Source organism: Genypterus blacodes, unplaced genomic scaffold (genome assembly GCF_046128005.1).
Source record: "Genypterus blacodes isolate CSIRO-AG114 ecotype Tasmania unplaced genomic scaffold, CSIRO-AGI_Gbla_v1 ptg000055l_1, whole genome shotgun sequence".
Taxonomy (NCBI): domain Eukaryota; kingdom Metazoa; phylum Chordata; class Actinopteri; order Ophidiiformes; family Ophidiidae; genus Genypterus; species Genypterus blacodes.
This window is the reverse complement of record NW_027466867.1, coordinates 5731823-5749551: the sequence shown is the minus strand read 5'-3', so window position 1 is coordinate 5749551 and position 17729 is coordinate 5731823. Positions and strand designations below refer to the sequence as shown.

Below are 17729 nucleotides of genomic sequence, written 5' to 3'. Positions count from 1 at the left end.
AGGGTGGATGGAAATAAAAAATGGATGGATGGAGGCCCGACTCTCTTGAAACTCTTGAGGTTTCCACACGACATGTTCTGACAGTCCCACCTGCTTCCTATTCATTATATTCCACAACACAAACACGAGTTACCCAGTAGCGTAGAGGCCGTCTGTCCTCTTTGTGACATAGCTTAGCGTTTGCGTCATCCTCTACAACGCCCCACCCCCCCTTCCTCCCCCCCTGCTATATCCAAAGTTTTGTACAAATGTTTTAAAGTGAATAATTCCCTTTTTATTTTATAATCTGAAAATGTTATGTTTTTATAAATATTATTTATTATACAATGTATATATCTGTATGACTGAACTAAGATTATATATTTGAAGAACAAAGTGACGTGTGTGGTGCTTTTGCTTCTTGCCTTCCTGTGACTCTTCATCGCCGGGCTTTGACGCTTCCCGCTTTCCGTCACCGATCGAAGAAGAAACTTCCGGGGTCTTTTACTGAAAGTCATACAATTAATTTATTCATAAAATAAATGTCCGTCACAAGCAAATACACAACGTAATAAGACCAAAAGTGAGCAGATCTGGAACAACTACATCCTGGAATGATCATAATTATAATCTGTGTAAACAAAGAGGCCGATATACAAACATCATGGTTATTATTAGTGTTCCTGCATGAACATCTCATCTCCATCTCTCAGGACTTTTGTCTTTTTTTTTTTTACATAAAAACCCAATAGGGTGCTGGAAGAAGCACTCTACACACACATACGGTGCATATTTCTGTTATGTCCACATTGTGCTGAAGAGGAGGAGGAGGAGGTTGTGTGGTTGGAGGAGAAGCATGCAGAGCTTCAAGAGTGGGGAAGGATGTAGGGAGAGAGAGAGAGAGAGAGATGGAAACGTATCTCCACGCCGAGCTTCTTCCTTGCCGGGAAGGACGTTCCGTTTCACTTCAGCAACTGAGTGAGAAGAGACAAAGAGTGTTGCATCAGAGCAGGTAGTCTGGAGAACATCTCACTCAAAGCAGGTGACCTCGTCTATCCAAATGTGACGCGTACGTCAAACGCGCAAAGAACAAAACACAAGACGACTACAAAGCCTGTCTGCTGTGTTCCTAAATGTTCTTTCCGTGCAGACTTGAGGTGCAGTCCCTCACATAAGCGGAGCTCTTTGATGCGATTGAGGCGTTTGAGTATTTATGATCGTGGCTCCGGGCGCTTTTTCGATTGTGGGTTTTAATTCTGGCTGACGAGTCGCTCCTGTAGCCGCCGTGCAGTCGGCCGCATAACATCATCCGTTTGTTACAGGGAAAGAGTTTGTTTCGGTTGTTCCTCACCGTTTAATGCCTCGTTTCCTCTGTGGCTCCACCAAGTCTAGATAGTCACAAACTTATCAGAACCCAGTCTGTTGGAAACAATGAGAGAACGTGTATAATTAATCAAACATACCATACTCAGAATGTACAAACAGCACAGACGTTCACTTAAGGAGTGAAGAAGGTGATTCTGTGTCTTTAGGGTGTTTTTATGGTAAAGGGAGATACAGGAGCACAGTTTCACTTTCACTTCTCTTTGGGGAACGTGAGCGGAGTTGTGGAAAGTACTTACGCTCCTTCATCTTTCAGTAAACTCAGGAACTTGCTAACTCTGTATTCAGGATCCATCTAGAAAAAGGGAGACACGGCAAATCAGATACTTTGGCGTTTAAAACAAATCGGTAAAGCAAAGACGTGTGAGCCCAATCAGGTCCTGGAGTTCACGCCGTGTCGGTTTGTGCAAACAGGATTTGAGAGGAGGGGAAGCAAAATTAATGGCAACCTATGCAATAACTTATGTCTGGAATCGCCTGTAGCCACTGGAGTGAAGACATGAGAGCAGTCAGAAGCTTTGGAATGAGAGGAAAAAAGATGAAGAGGAGACTGAACGCTCATTGTGTGTGTGTGTGTGTGTGTGTGTGTGTGTGTGTGTGTGTGTGTGTGTGTGTGTGTGTGGAGCTTGCGCGGCTGTTTGCAGCATGTCTCGGCAAACACAGGTTCATACTTCTTCAGGCTGGGGATGGGATGGGGTGGCGGGTGTGTGTGTGTGTGTGTGTGTGTGTGTGTGTGTGTGTGTGTGTGTGTGTGTGTGTGTGTGTGTGTGTGTGTGTGTGTGTGTGTGTGTGTGTGTGTGTGTGTGTGTGTGTGTGTGTGTGTGTGTGCGCGCGCGTGTGGGGGGGGGGGGGGGTTGAACATGGCTGCATTAGTGCATACCACAGCAATAACATAGCATCCACGGCCTCCACAAACAGGCCGTGTGCATCATCAACATACCACAGACGCACAGCCGAGGGGAGGAAATTAACACCGAGCCTGCCGTCAGATTTAGGTCAAATCTCCGATCGCCATGAGCCCCGAGTGGCTGGCTTGATCGATCAGGTGACCGCGGCCATTGTTTTGCAGGGGAGGCACCGCCGGGAGCCGCCGGAGGTGAAACTCTGGGCCTGAAAATGTGCGTCACTCCCTTGAGAGCAAAGCCGAGCGCTGCTGTAAACTGAAGCCTGGTAACCTGAGAGCCTGGACCCCGGCTGAATAATGGCTTTTGGAACCCGAATCAAAGACTTAAGCCAAAAAAAGTCATAATAATCATAATAATAATAATAATAATAATAATGTGCTAATGATGAATCGAAACTAACAATGTTTTCGTGCCCGAGGACGAGCCAAACCCAGGCAATTAAGTGAGGGATTCGAACTGATCGGAGCCAAACGATCCTTTTCTGAGCATTGCAGCCTGCCCAGTCCAGCAGTGAGGACTCCTACAACACACACACACACACACACACACACAAACAGGCTGACCACTTTTCACCCTCTTTACTTCTCAACAGGCCGGTTATTTAATTGAAAACTAGCCCAGCGGCAGCTACGCGCACGCCCGGCGTTGTGGGCGAACAAGGCAACATTGTTTTCAATCGGTCGCGCTGATATTGTTACATACAATTTTAAAATTGTCGGTGCGGTTTGAAGCGGAGGAGAAGTATTGTATGATCGCTTCCTTTCAAGCTGTGGAAAGAATAAAAATGTAATAAATTAACCCCTGCACCCCCGCGGTCCTCCGTCAACCCCGTGACCCCAAACGCACACGTCTCTCCTCTCTCCTGCGAAAAACGCCGCGTCCCTGACGATGATGTACGATAATCTCCACTAATTACAGTTTCCAGTCAAAATCACATCCAAGTGTTTGACGGCATAATCCCCCGAGCTGTCCTGTGCCTGCTGGAAAGCGGCGAGGTCTCTTGTTCCTACACGGCCTCGCCAGTCATTCAAACTCGCGTACGGGACAAACAATTAAATACATCTACCGACTAAAGCGGGCGCAAGTTTGTGTAACCGCACCCTGGATCGCAATTTCGACCGGGGGGCGGGGGGGAGTGCGATTGGTTGAGTGAAACGGAACACGGCCGGTTACATCATCTGTTCACCTCTGGCTACATTTCGGAGCAGTAAACCACTTGCTTCCTTAGTGGAGTCGGTAACAAGTGCCGCCTTAAAAAGCGTTTATCATCATTATTATTCCACAGTTTAATACACTGGTCTGTGTATCCTCCGCAGGCCCGAGCTGGCGGGGTTTTCCGTGGCGTGGGGTTTTGCGTGTTGGGTCATCGCTGCGCACTGTTGCGTTCCTCTGATGGCACTGATGAGGCAACCTTCAAATTAAAAGCTAAATGAAAATGGCATGAGCTCACTCCGAACGGAATTGTGGGAAGACCTCACACGTAACAACTATTTTAAAAAACGGCGGAGCCCACACACAGCAGGCACTGGGCATCACACACACACACAGACACAGACACACACCGAGCTCTCGCTGCTGAATCCAATTTGCCTGGCCTTGTTCGCTAAGAGCAGGACATATGTTACCAAGTTGTGCTTAAAGTGATAAGTGGGCTGCTTACTATCCTTAAAATACAAATAAACACCACACACACTGCAACACACTCCCAGGATCCTCACACTCACACGCTGGAAAAGACGGCAGGAATCTGCAATGACAGTTAAACTCTCGGTGGTCTGCGTTTCGTTTTTGTTTCCACCACGGTGCCGGTTTATGTTCTATCCCGCTCCAGTCTGCTGGCCGCGGCAAAGCCCTGACGTTTATTGATTCTGCACTAAATTGTAGGTATAACAAACCATGGAAGTGTATATGATTGTTCTTGTAAATAGCTTCCCTCTGATTCAGAGCATGTGAATGTGAGTTGGAAGGCGACTGCAGCAGAAATGGGTTTTGAGAACTATGAATGTATTTGGATCGGGACCAGGCTGGTGAGCTACGGACGCGCTGGATCCCGGGCGCTTAACAAATCATCGCCAAAGCCACACACTGTTTTTCATTCCGGCTAATTGATGACAGTTTGTTGTGACTGAGGTCGATTCTGTTGACTGCTGAGAATGTTGACCAGATGAGGAGGAAGAGGAAGAGCGCAGACGTCACTGGCGAAGAAGCAATAACAGAGAAGCTCCATCGCTCTCAGAACTACAATGCAGACAGAACCCACTGGTCAGAACTTTTATGGGGCAGCGTGATGATGTGTGTTTGTGTTGCGGAGCTCGGGGACATTTCTGTGTCCTTCTTACCTGCGCGGCCATTTCGATGACCATGAGTAGCTTCTTTATGCCGATCCACAATCTCTGGCCCTTCACGACTTTGGCTATGCTGGCCCGCTCCTTCTCCTGGAAGCTTCCCAGCAGCTGTGGAGAGCAGATGGGAGGAAGGAGAACACGGCAGAGGAGATGAATAAACTCCACAAACGGGCCGTTTTAGTGTTTTAACAGAGAATCGGGATTGAGGAATTACTGTCAAACTGCGCGTGTGACTGTCGACCGCAGAAGACGCAGTTAAAGGCTTTACTTGTGGTGGGAGAGAGCGATTGAAAGACGTGGTCTGGGGTACTAAAGTGTATGTATGGCCTAATGTGGGGTTATGTGTGTGTGAGTGTGAGACGTACCTCCAGGGCCTCGACCAGCTGCTCTCCTCTCGAGATGTTTGGAATGTGGATGGTTGTGCTGAAAGCGTCCAACATCTCCATTTCCTGGAGGACGTCCTTGCGACTCGTGGTGCCGATGATCAGCAGCTTGCGGCCCTGAGGGAGGAGTGGACGTGATGTCACAGGTTTAAGCACCCACTGGTTCATTATCCTGTACTCAGTCATCACATTTAGTTTACTGAAGCACTGGCTATAGGGAGGACAGATCAGGTGGTGTTCTAGGCGGTGGATGTCTCTGTGTTTACCCTGATCACACTGGACGACACGCAGCAGCGAGAAGAGACGCAAAAAAGGAATCGTAGCTCAACTATGGCGAGGAGTCGAAGGCAAAGCAGAAGACGACGGGAGGAAGAGGAGAGAGGGGTGGTGAGGAGAGACAGGGGGATTATGGCTGCCGGCTGCCCCCCCATGGCGTGGGGGGTTGTGACGCTGCATGCAGATGAGGTGCCACACAGGCGGCGGCGCTGCCAGGTCCCGGCTCTCTCACAGAGACCATTCTCCTCCGTGTCCCCCTGGCCTCCCCCGGCCCCAGGCACCCCGCTGGGCCCAGCGCTTTACAACCCCGGAGGAGCGCCGCGGCCAGGCATTCAGCGCCAGGCCCCGCGCCACTTCTCATGCAGCCATATAGTGAGCTATACTCTCATTCACAGGCGCGTCAACAACGGATCGGGGGTTAAAAACAGGCTTTTGGACGTACACAAACGCACATGCCCGCATACACGCAGACGCATACACAGGAACTCTGCAGCAAGGAGACAAAGAGTGATACCAACACTATTCACTCAGAGGACAACAGCCCTGCACCAAAACACTCACTAATAACCACACACACACACACACACACATACACACACACACACACACAAAGTTGCTCGCACATGCCAGTCGCAGCCAACAATTCCTGAAAATCGTTTTTACTGCCATCCATAAGATCTGCTGCCCTCTTTCTGCCACCACACGACTAGCAATGATACAAGCATGCTGCAGGAAAATTACCAGAATAACGTGTGTGTGTGTGTGTGTGTGTTTCACCTTTGGAGGAGGTTTCTTCAGCAGGACCAGTAAAGCTTGGAGGACAAGGTTGGAGAAACGAGGGCCGATTGGAACATAATCTGGAAGTGAGGCGGGAAAGGCAGAGAGTTAATTCCTTTTTAGTATCATCAAGCAGCCATCACATTAAGCTCAATCAGCTGTTCTACTTCCATCTATATAGAATAGCTTCATGTTTAATGTATGCCCATCTTACCCAACAAGCGCTCAATGTCGTCCACGACCACACAGCTCAGCTGGGACTTGTAGGCGTCTTCAAATATCTGTTAGAGTGAACATGGAGGTCAAAACTCAACCCGATACTTTTACGTTATACGTTATAAACTTCCTGGTTGTAATGTTTTCTATCTCCCTGGCTCACTGATGGTGTCACCTTTTTGATGGCTTGGCATTTGGCAATCTCGGAGTGACCGATCATCTTATCGGGAGAGCAAATCTTAATGAAGGGGAACTGAGAGTCTTCAGAGATCTTCGCTGCTAGTGCCGTTTTCCCACTGTTAGGTGGGCCTGGTGGAGGTCAAAGGTCAATCAGTTTTGTAATACGAGTGGTAAGCGGAGTATACATGAGTCAGGCAGTGTTTACTGTGTGCAGGTGGATGTTTATGAGTGTGTGTCCTTACCTTCCAGCAGCACAGAGACCAGCGGCGTGCGGTCACTGTTCTTTGTCTGCTGCACCAGCAGCTCCCCGTCCTCCAGGACTGCCGACACGGGGTCGCCCCACCGGATGATGCCGTTCATAATGTAGCTGGCATAGTCCTCTTGGTTGGTGCCGAAGGCCTAAAGAGAGAGAGGAAGAGAGAGAGAGACAATTAGAGAGATTCTTGTCTTTGTTTGAGCTTCAAAAACCGAACTGGAGGCCGATTCTACACATTCTACATACAACACCATATACTGTCTATCACAGAATAGTACAGAGAGAGAGAGGGAGAGAGAGAGAGAGAGTCACTTACAGGTTTGATGTCGTTATTCAGCGAGGCCATGAAGTCGACCCTGTTGACAAGCAGCTTCTCAGCTGTCTCGATGTTGACCTCCACTGTGTTGCTGGCCTACAACACACATGTTCACATTACAGGTTGAGAACTAGCCAGTGATGCGTTACTTCAATAAGTCCACAAGCTCCACGGCCAACTGGTAAATCTGTTGCACCGACTGTCATTTCAAGCCGATTGCGCAATCTGCTGGAAACACAATGTGCTCCCTCAGTGCAGAAAGGTCAGACGGAGAGGGACGGAGGGCAGGAGACGTGAGGAGAGAGAGACAGGACGTCACAGCCATTAGGCGTGTGTAAGGTCCTTGTCTGTCTCGTATCATCACCCTCTAATATACGCCGCTCTGTGTGTGTGTGGGTGTGTGGGTGTGTGTGTGTGTGTGTGTGTGTGTGTGTGTGTGTGTGTGTGTGTGTGTGTGTGTACGCGTGGGAGCTGAACACTTAACAGATGAGAACCTCACCTTACCCGTGGCTCTGAGTGAGCTGTGTGGATTTGAGCCTGCACACCTGATAAAACACTTACAAGCAGACACACACACACACACACACACACACACACACACACACACACACACACACACACACACACACACACACACACACACACACACACACACACACACACACACACACACACACACACACACACACACACACACACACACACACACACACACACACACACACACACACACACAGACCTTGGCCCTGTCCTCAGTTCTTCCTCGCTTGTTGAAACGACGCAGAGTACCGTTGTTGTGTATTATTTTATATTATAGGCAGAGAGGAGGTTTTGATCTCTTTATTACAAAACACAAGAGGAGAGTCTGGCTCTGCAGAGGAAGAACTAAGAAAAGAACCAGTCTGATACGCCTTTAAAGACTGACCTTGATGTGTCTGTTCATGGCTGTGGACTGTGCGGCCCTGACCAGACCCTCCAGCTCGGCGCCGCTGTAGTTCTTGGTCTCCACGGCGAGCTCCTTCACGTCCACGTCTGTGGCCAGCAGGTTGAACTGCCGCATCTTGGCTGTGTGGATGTTCAGGATCTGGACGCGTCCCCTCTCGTCTGGCAGCCCTGAGAGAAGAGAGAGAAGAAGAGGAAAGAGGAGGAGAAGCTTTAAACCTCAGCAAAACAGCCTTTAAACGTTATCGATGTTGTTTTGATTGCTTGGCCGGGCCCCTGAGATGTGTGATGCGGCGTACTTCTTCTTCACTTCTTACCAATTTCCATCTTGACTTCCAGCCTGCCGGGCCTCAGCAAGGCCTCGTCAATCAGGTCAGGCCTGTTGGTCATGCCTGAGGGAGAGACGGGTGAAGGGATGGCAGGGAAAAAAAGGATGAATAACGCACACACACACAGGGCAAAGGGGAAATCTTAGTGTCTGTGTGTGTGTTTGTGTGTGTTGCATCAGTGCACCTATAACCAGGATGTTGTTGAGTTGCTCCACGCCGTCTATCTTGGACAGCAGCTGGTTGACCACCGTGTCGTGGACCCCCGTGCTGCCGGCCATGCTGCCACGCTGCTTGCAGATGGCGTCGATCTCGTCAAATATGATGATGTGGAGGCCGCTGTTGGCACCAAGCTGTCGAGCAGAAGAAGAAGAAGTAGAAGAAGAAGAAAGGACGACAACAGATAGAAAAGAAAAAGAAAGAATGGTTGATATTTACATGTTTCTGTACTTGTATTATACTTCAAGTAGAACACATGAAGTGGGCTATGACTTGAATTGTCTATGACTTCTCACATGTTTGATAAGATCACATGTATGTAATGGATAAGAGAAGGTCACAGATGCTGCTGAGCTTTTCCTTCACGCAGGCCTGAGAGGCAACATTGACCCGCGACACAGCAGACAGATGGAAACCGCCAGAGAGTGGCAGGGTGGGGGGTTATCCTTCCATCTATGGCCCTGTCACTCTCAGACGTAGCATTTAAAGCAGGTGTGGAGCTGTCCTGCAAGCACACACTGGATGATGTGTGTGTGTGTTTGTGTGTGTGTGTGTGCATGTAGGGGGTCTAATGGGAGGTCAAAGAGAAGCCAGCCCCTCATTAGCTGGTGAGGAGTGAGGCTCGACGCAAGTGTCCCACCCTCTGAATGAAGCATCATCGCTGGGTCCCCATGCCATACACACACACACACACACACACACACACACAAGACAGAACTTTACCAAAGTTATTACAACTATGTCTGGCTAAAGGGCAGATCTCTCCACTCCTGCAGAAATTAATTTCTTCTGTTTAGATAGGCAAACTCTTATCTGTGTTTTATGGGGTTTTATTAAGAGACTTTCTCTGACGTGTGGCTCACAGGTGAGGCTGCGGCGCTACAGGTGATGGAGCTGCACACACACAACTGAGAAATTAAAAATAGAGATTGAATTATCAACTGTTTGACCTTTTGTTGTATTTCAACTTTGCTTTAGATTCCACTCTACTCCGCAAAGGTTCAAACATTTAACACATTTTCCTCTTGTGTCAGGATAAAAATCTGCAGTGAATTTAATAAACGGTTGTGTATTTGTGTGTGTGTGTGTGTGTGTGAGTGTGTGTGAGTCCTTCTCTCACCCTCTTCTGTTCCTCCTCCGCATCTGCAAACAGCTTCCTGATGTTTGCTTCCGACTCGCCGACGTACTTGTTGAGGATCTCGGGGCCGTTGACGATCTTGGGCTCGCGCGCCTTCAGCATCTTGCCGATCTGCCGCGCCATCAGGGTCTTACCGCAGCCGGGGGGTCCGAACAGCAGGATTCCCTTCACGTGCTTACAGCCTGCGGACAAATAACACCAGCGAAGGCGTGAAGAAACCACATTAGAACTGAGCAAGAGGGAATTTATCAACAGAACCTGCGACTCGACCGAGCTCGTATCTCTGTAGCTCAGAGGCCAAACAGAGGAGGTTTACTTCCATACTTCACTCAAGTTAAAGCAGCGATAACCTTTACATTTCATCTCTGCTGGTGTTACTTGATGATTACGTGAATTAGGCCACAGTCATATATACATCATTTACAATGAGTCATTTCTACTGTGGTCTCCTCTCTGGTCTAACCTGTGTGTATGCAGTGTGTGTGTGTGAGAGTGTCTAAATGGCTTATTGCACCTGCTTAATGACATTTAGCTCAGACTCATTCAGAGGCAGCAGATAAGCATCTGAGCTGCCATTTGGGGCTGCTGAAGGAGAAGCAGGCAGGATGACAGGTGGGGGGAGGGGGGAGGGGGACAGGAGGGGAAGAGTGTGTGTGTGAGTGTGTGTGTGGGGAGGGGTGTTGGGTGGGACGAGACTGAAGCCTCCGTCTTCTTCACCTCACGGGGAGCAAAGGGGAGACAAGGTGAAACTTTTCAAACATTCGCCCAGACACACACACACACACACACACACACACACACACACACACACACACACACACACACACACACACACACACACACACACACACACACACACACACACACACACACACACACACACACACACACACACACACACACACACACACACACACACACACACACACACTGTCAGCACCTGTGCTCCCTGCTCCTCATGCTTGCCAATTAGAGCTTTACCTTTAGCAGGATGGTCTATCAGGACACGCCATCTCATTACACCGGCCAGCTGGCCACAGCCAAAGGCCGACCGCTGCACACAGACACCCAGCTAAAGGTCAGATCACACGCTGCTCGCCACCACGCGCCTGGAGCCGTGTGAGTACGGAGTGTGTGTGTGTGTGTGCTGCATATCAATAAAGTGCATTTAAGCATTTTTAAAGTTTAGCTAATCCATACAGCAGGTCTTAGCAGGCTGTGTGAAACAATTATTCTGAGAGCGAATTAGTGTTTGCATCTGTGTGTGTGCGTGTGTGTGTGTGTCCGTGTGAAGGTTTGAAGTGCATGAGTCACTGCCCGATGCCTTTGTTCTAGAATGTGAGAAGAGTGAATCATCACGGTAATCTGAGAGCTGTCAAAGAGCTGTGAGTGTGTGAGTGTGTGTGTGTGTGCAGGGGTCAGCGAGGCGGAGGACGCCGATGTCTTGAGTCACGGCCGACAACGCGGCTGATTGCAGGTTTCGCTGATTCAGACGGTGATGCGTTCCTCAAAGGGATTACTCAAAAGTTGTGTGTGGCATAATATTGATTCAGGGAGTGAACACAGGCTGAGTGTGAGAACTGACTACAGCGCTCCACTCCAGCAGGCATTAGTGATGTCATCTGTGCGGCCTGAAGCGACCATGAGAGACAAGTTCCTGTGACTCTACAAACATGTTCCCTCACAGATTGGAGCACAGATTGAGTGATATTTTAGGGCTTTGTGTAGATGTCAGTATTCCGTATTTAAATGATACATTTGTGGCTGATAAAAAAAGGGGGGGTGGGGGGCGGAGGACACACACACTCACCCATCTGCTCTACTATATCAGGAGGGAAGACTCGGGAGGCAAAGGCTCTGCGGAAGATGTCGGAGAACTCCTTGTCGAGGCCTCCGATGCCCATCCTCTCAAAGTTCCAGTCTGGACTGATGATGGACTGGTGGGACTCTCTGGTCTTCGCTTTTCCTGGGGAGACGAGACAAAATCAGAACCTGAACGCATCACACAAAAAGAGCGAGACAAAGCAATAATGATGGGAAGGTTATCTGCAAACAGGTCACTGGCACGGTCGCACTGTTTGCACCGCTGCCAACAAACACACTACAGAGCCAAAACAAAAGTGTAAGCAGTGCGCCCCCCTGTGGACGCATGGAGGAAAGTCACCGTGGACGCTCACCGATCAGGGTCATCGGAGAGTTCTCTGCTTTCTCGAAAATCACTTGACAGTTCCCCAACAATAAACCAATCGCAATCTAAGAAGAGAAACAAAAAGGGACGAGAACACATGAGGAAGTGAAGTTGTTGACTGCAGATATTATTATTAATGACTTCCACAGCTGTTAATAAGAGTGTGTGCTGGTGCGTGAACATCATGGGAGAGGGACTGATGAGTCTCCTGGTACCTTGGGTTTCTTTCCAGAGGAGTTCTCTCCCTTAAGGATGCTGGGGTCCATGCCCTCCATGTCCTTTATGTTCAGGCTGAAAAGCTTGTCGCAGAAACTAAACGCCAACTAGAGTGAACAGCAGAAGGAAAAGGCAACGTTAGAAAGAGATCAATCTTTGGAGCTTTTCCAGAGCGAGTGAGCGAAGCTCTTCAGCGCTGTCCCCCCCCTCTTTAAAGCCCCACACACCTGCTGGTCAACGCTGAAGGCCTGGTTGTTGAAGTGCTGGAGGAACTCCGCCGCCATCTTGTCGGAGTTGTACGGGTTGCTGTCGACGGACTTCTTCAGCAGGAAGTCCACTTCCACCGTCATGCTGCTCAGGCACTGTTTGGACTTGTCAAACTTATAGTTGGTGACTGCAGAGAGGAGACAGGACAGATGATGAGATCTTAAAGGGAAGACAACGGCATAAACAATAATTAAAGTTTGTTCAAATAGACAGTTAAGGCGATATCATTCCCTTTGATGAAAGGACGGAGGAGAACCATCTCTCACCCTTTCAGCTACTTGGCAGGTGGATCCAGTATGTTTATAAAAAAAACAGAAGAGCTAGTGGATTATATTTTCATTCCCCCCCTCTTCCCTCCTGATACACAGACAGAACCATAATAGGGCCCATCCAATGTGGGCATTTGGCCAAAGGGAGCTGAGATATGCGTTTTTTTTTTTTTTTTTTTTATCAAAGAATAGGTCTCCTCTTCCTCTGGCTGCTGGCCAACCTTTAAGACAGATGCGCTGTATCACCACCCAGCGATATTGTTATGCTGTCTCTCCCTGCGCTGTATAAATCACGTCCCCAACAGCCGCGTGACACCCAGATAATAGTCAAGCCCCCCGAACTCCATGTATCATTATTAATCTGCGGGGTGTAGGCATCTGCAGCCGGCGTAGGGAGAGATGTGCTTCTGGCGGGAGAGGAACTCGGAAGAGGAGGAGGAGGAGGAGGAGGAGGAGGGGGGGCTTTAATGTCGGCCCGTGTTTAAGCTGAATGAACAAAGTCTGCAGGTTCGGCTTTGATGTCAGAAGCTGTCGTGTTTTTTTTGGCTGCGGACGAGGCTGAGAGACTGACAAGCGCTCGGGGATCAATAGAGACGGCGAGGCTTCGTCACAAAGGGCCGCCAGCCTCTTCCAGTAATAGATACGAGCAGGGTGTGTAACCTGGTCGTTTAATCAAATCAAATCCAACTCACCTTCCACCTCTTGGCCGATGGACAGCCCCGCCCATTTTCTCTGTCGGGGAAAGAAAGAGAAGGAGGTGGATTTAGTTTCACAGGCCGTGTCTCTGCTGCTGTATTACGTAAGACAACAGGTTACTATTGAGCCAGAATAAAAGGTGAGATGAAGACAGCTACATCACTACCAATGGAAAAGAAAGAAAGAAACTGCCGTGGTAAAAATAACTCCGTGGTCATTGTCAGGAGGTTACAGTAGTACCTGTGTGCCGCTGTGGCCGCCGTGTTTATAGAAGGAGGGCGAGCGGAGGCAGAGACAAGCGAGGCAAGAGAGGAAGAAAAGCAGGGACAGACAGGCTGAGACAATAAGGTGAGACAGGTCCATGCAATTAGCACACAGTAAACCAGGAGACCTTTGAGAACGTCCTGACTTACAGGACATAAGGTCAAACAATGAAGTTAAGTGGTTGTAAACAAGTTGAAGTGTTCAACACCATTAGCGAGCTGTCACTGCCCTCTAGTGGACGTTTATGAGGAGTGCAACTGAAGTGTTGCTCCAGGAAGCTCCAAAACAAACGCATAAATATTCAAGAAACTTTTATGAAAAGGCCCCTAAAGATCAACAATACAGTACTTGTGATTCATATAAGTATGTATTATTAACATTTAATCAATTGTCATCGCGAAGTGTTAAATCAACGTTATTCACCCCTTTGCACACCATGCCAGCGTTAAAAGCCACAGAATCTTAACGAGAACCTACATATATTACTCTGACATGTTAATGGTGGTTAGTTAACAGAAAGCAACAGATAAATATAACATATAACGCCCAGGAGCCTGTCTGTCTACCTGCGGCAGGCTGAAGGCGATGGTCCCGGGCTCCGCGCTGGGGTGGGTCTTCAAGGTTAACACGAACTTGTGGTTCAAGTTGCGCACCGTCACGTGTCTGTGAGAGAGACAAGGGGGAAGATTAAGTGTGTGGAAAGACAAGCGTGCTCAGTCAAATGAGCAGTCGGGCGTTTGTTTAAAAGAGGGAGGAGATGGAGGTTGAACGTTCCGGGGCTCCTTCTGTCACCTGTAACTATAAAATGGGCTCAACTGATTACATAAGCGTTAAAGAAACGATATAACAGGAGCTAACAGTGATATAAAACTATTACATCAATGTTTTTCCTGAGGTTTGGCATCTAAAAGAACTTTACAAACGTGGAAAGTGACATGAGGGTCTGCTGTGACATGTAAGGTGGCGTCAGAAGCAAAAAAGGCAGCGGAGGAAATCACACTCACTGCTCAATCCCTTGCTCCTTCTCGCTGATGATGGCACAGTTGGTGAGCGACAGTTCTTCAGTCAGGCATCGAACCGCTTGCATAACCTGGAAGGAGCACAGAGGAAAGGTTTTTGAAGTACAGCTCAATTACAGAATGACAACCCTGGCATTACAACTTGATTCATTTTCAACCAAAATGCCAGATGGAGTTGTCACAGTGTGTTACAATGAGACCCACAGTTGTGTTTGTTTCATGGCTCCGTATGCATACTGTAGATTTCCAGTAGCACGGCAACACGGACAGGCAGATTGTGTCGCCGACTCTCGTAAGACCATCGCTCCGTGCACGTTGCCATGGTGCTCTGTTACACCACTAAAGCCTCTGGAGCTTTAGTGCAGCTGGACAATAGATTCCACCGGGATGCCGCTTGTCTTCAATCAAGGTCTGATCAACCAAACGACACTGGACGGTTTCACACTGCGCAGCTTTAAGGACATTTGAGTGATCGGTGGCTCTCTGTGGTCCTTATAACATTTTTATTCTTTACGTACCGGAGTATTGTTGGTCGATCATAACGTACACACATGCATTACACAACAGCTACACAATATAGACTGCTGGGATTTGAGTGAGGAAGAGTGCTGGTACTCTACCAGGACCCCATTCTGCACTGTAGACAGTTGAGTTGTGTTTTTATTGACTTTCTGAAGATTTGCTTTGCTCCTTTGTGTTTCGGCCTCAAGTGTGGCTCCTGAGCCGTTAAGAGAACATGACAAGGCCAAACAAGATCCTCACTTAGTTACTTTCTTCCTCATTCACACTTGAGATAAAGCTAAGGTAACTCTTCTACAACTGCCTGTTACTTCATAGCATCCACAGAAGGCCTTTTTTGGGGGGGAATACAGCACAGACGGGTTTACTGTGAATGATGCACGCAGACACACAGGCCACTGCAGTGCCGACTGAGGGCACAGTTAAGCCAAGCCTTTGCACAGAGACAACAAAGGCCAAATATAAGCACCCATTCTAACAACAGACCTGCTTTACTATAATTGGCCTTGGACTGAATGACTCTTATCTAATGTCACATCACAGGCCCTTACCATGTTAGTGCTAGTGGAGAAAGACGATCACGTATGCACAAAGGAACTGAGATTGACACTTGTTTCAAACTCTAACTAATCAATCCCGCCCTTTAATCCCTGACAGCCCCAAGCCTTTCTAATAGAAGTCTCTGTTTCAGGAGGCTGTTCTATGGGAAGAGATTGCATAAAACGGCATTACACACATTGTGACCAAGTAATCAGCTCAGATGTATAGTGTGTGAGAGGTCATGGGGGTGACCCTGGGCAAAAACAACACTCTTTCATCACAGTGTGCTGGGAACTTTAAGTATTGCTTGAATTAGCAGCCTCTACATTAGATAGTAACTAGTGATCCTGACACAGCACATGTTCACTTTACTTTCACTAAACACAGATGAAAATACTATAATTAATAATGGCTGCATTCCAATCAGGTGTGCTAGGCCCCTATATTGTGCCCTTTTACTGTTTTGTGTTCCAGTTGTGCTGTTTTTACAATAATAAGTCAAAGTATTTAAAGGTCTGATGCGTTCACGGGTGACTACACAACAGCTGATTGGTACATCAGCACCAACAGTAGGTCAGAACAGACAGGACCTCACACGGACACCCTTTGTTTACATTCGAGAATGGTTCGCTTACTACTAAAACGCCACGGATAGAAGTATAAATACTGCATTTAACGTTAGTAGAAAGCTTCTCTCTTCCCGCTCACTTCCACTGTTATTGCCATTACTTTCGGTTGTTCTTTCGGTAACCCGCAGCATTTATATACGTGCGATTTGGCAACGCACAAGTCAGCGAGTCTGGCTGCTTGGTAGCCAAAGTACAGGATGTACAAAGTGTAATTCAGAGCCAAGGAAAGAGTTTGAATAGGCCAACAGAGCGGGGAGTCATGAGATATTCCACTCGTCTTCCGGGCTGCCAACGAAGTTTTGAATGACGTCTTGAAAGTACCACACAGGCCCATAGTGCTCTGCTGGCTCACTGTGTGACAAACAACCTTCGCCGTTTCACTTTCCGTCATGTTTAGTATTCAATTGTTCTAACCTGTGCTGTATTCGTGTTTGTATTCGTTTTGTATAAACTCACCCGGCCGGCCATCTTTGTGTTTGGTTCCCTGGATGTTGAAGTGCAATTCAGCATAAACGCCGCGCTGACAGATTTCAGGGGGAAGTTGCTACAGGCAAGTTGGTTTGTTGCTTAACGTTGCTTAACGGCGTTAGCCCTGCATCTACATCCGGTCTCCATTTTCCTGTTACGACGTCTGGGAATGTTGTTTTACGACATTTAAAAAACTTACACATGTAACCGCTCACCGGCCAGGTTGTCGCGTGTTCAACTGCCGGTTAACATTGAGACGATATATTGTTTCTCACAATGAATTAAAATGTTCAATTAGATAGAATATTTTTTTAATAGTTTCAGGTTCTTAATATTTGTTATTCTGTTATTAAAACGTTTTCAAATCTGACTCTTGACAGATTAAAACATCAGATGTAATTGTAATGAACAATATAATATCTAGTTGTTAGACTTAATCTCACAACCTTGTGATCACCAATCATCAGCTTTACTCTCTACAGGAGAGGGATGAATTTCGTTTCCATTTGGTCCTTATACTGACCTGCCTGAAGGTGGCGCCTTGTAAAAAAACTTTACTTTTTACAGTGTGAGCACACTGTAAAGTTCCTTTACCCACCTCGCTTTCCTGTGGGTGATCGACATTGACATACACATAGAGAGCGAGAGAAAATGAGGCCCATTTTTGCCACATAGTTAACAAATCTTGACTTCTTTTACAGTGGGTTCCTCTGATTTAAAACAGGAGTAATATTTTTGTGGAATGTTAGAAACAGATTGATTTTTAGAAGTTTTTATTTAACATTTAGACATATTACGTTACTCACGTATTGTTAGAATCAAATTTGAAGTGTTATAAAATCTTAGAATAACAATTTAATTATTTTCAGTTTATTTATATTTGTTCATCTGTCATTATTTAAAAATCTGACTGACAGATTAAAACATCAGATTTCATTGTGTGGATGGATGAGATACAGTGTGGTGCGTTAATGTGATGATCTGTTCATTTGCTGCTGGGGAGGGTTTAGAAC

At 47.5% G+C, this 17729-nt stretch overlaps 1 protein-coding gene across 1 annotated transcript; it reads right to left on the bottom strand.

The window, feature by feature from the left end:
* Positions 1-673: 673 nt before the first annotated feature.
* LOC143002029 (vesicle-fusing ATPase-like) lies at positions 674-16813 on the bottom strand. The gene is made up of 22 exons (XM_076151953.1): positions 16705-16813; positions 14546-14631; positions 14108-14204; positions 13274-13313; positions 12273-12439; positions 12045-12152; positions 11819-11894; positions 11452-11607; positions 9624-9823; positions 8472-8637; positions 8276-8350; positions 7942-8129; positions 7017-7112; positions 6687-6843; positions 6440-6573; positions 6263-6329; positions 6049-6128; positions 4978-5112; positions 4607-4720; positions 1602-1657; positions 1331-1398; positions 674-953 (listed from the first exon to the last, which is right to left on the bottom strand). The coding sequence occupies exons 1-21, from the start codon at positions 16756-16758 to the stop codon at positions 1368-1370; spliced, it is 2283 nt and encodes a 760-aa protein (XP_076008068.1). The 5' UTR covers positions 16759-16813; the 3' UTR covers positions 674-953; positions 1331-1367.
* Positions 16814-17729: the final 916 nt, after the last annotated feature.

Excerpts from the sequence above, each read along its gene's own strand:
- LOC143002029 (XM_076151953.1), bottom strand. The coding sequence starts at position 16,758 with ATGCTGAATTGCACTTCAACATCCAGGGAACCAAACACAAAGATGGCC. Across the intron at positions 11,895-12,044 it reads CCTCTGGAAAGAAACCCAAG|ATTGCGATTGGTTTATTGTT; the intron begins GTACCAGGAGAC and ends TTCTCTTCTTAG. Across the intron at positions 5,113-6,048 it reads TGAAGAAACCTCCTCCAAAG|GGCCGCAAGCTGCTGATCAT; the intron begins GTGAAACACACA and ends CTCCTCCCTCAG.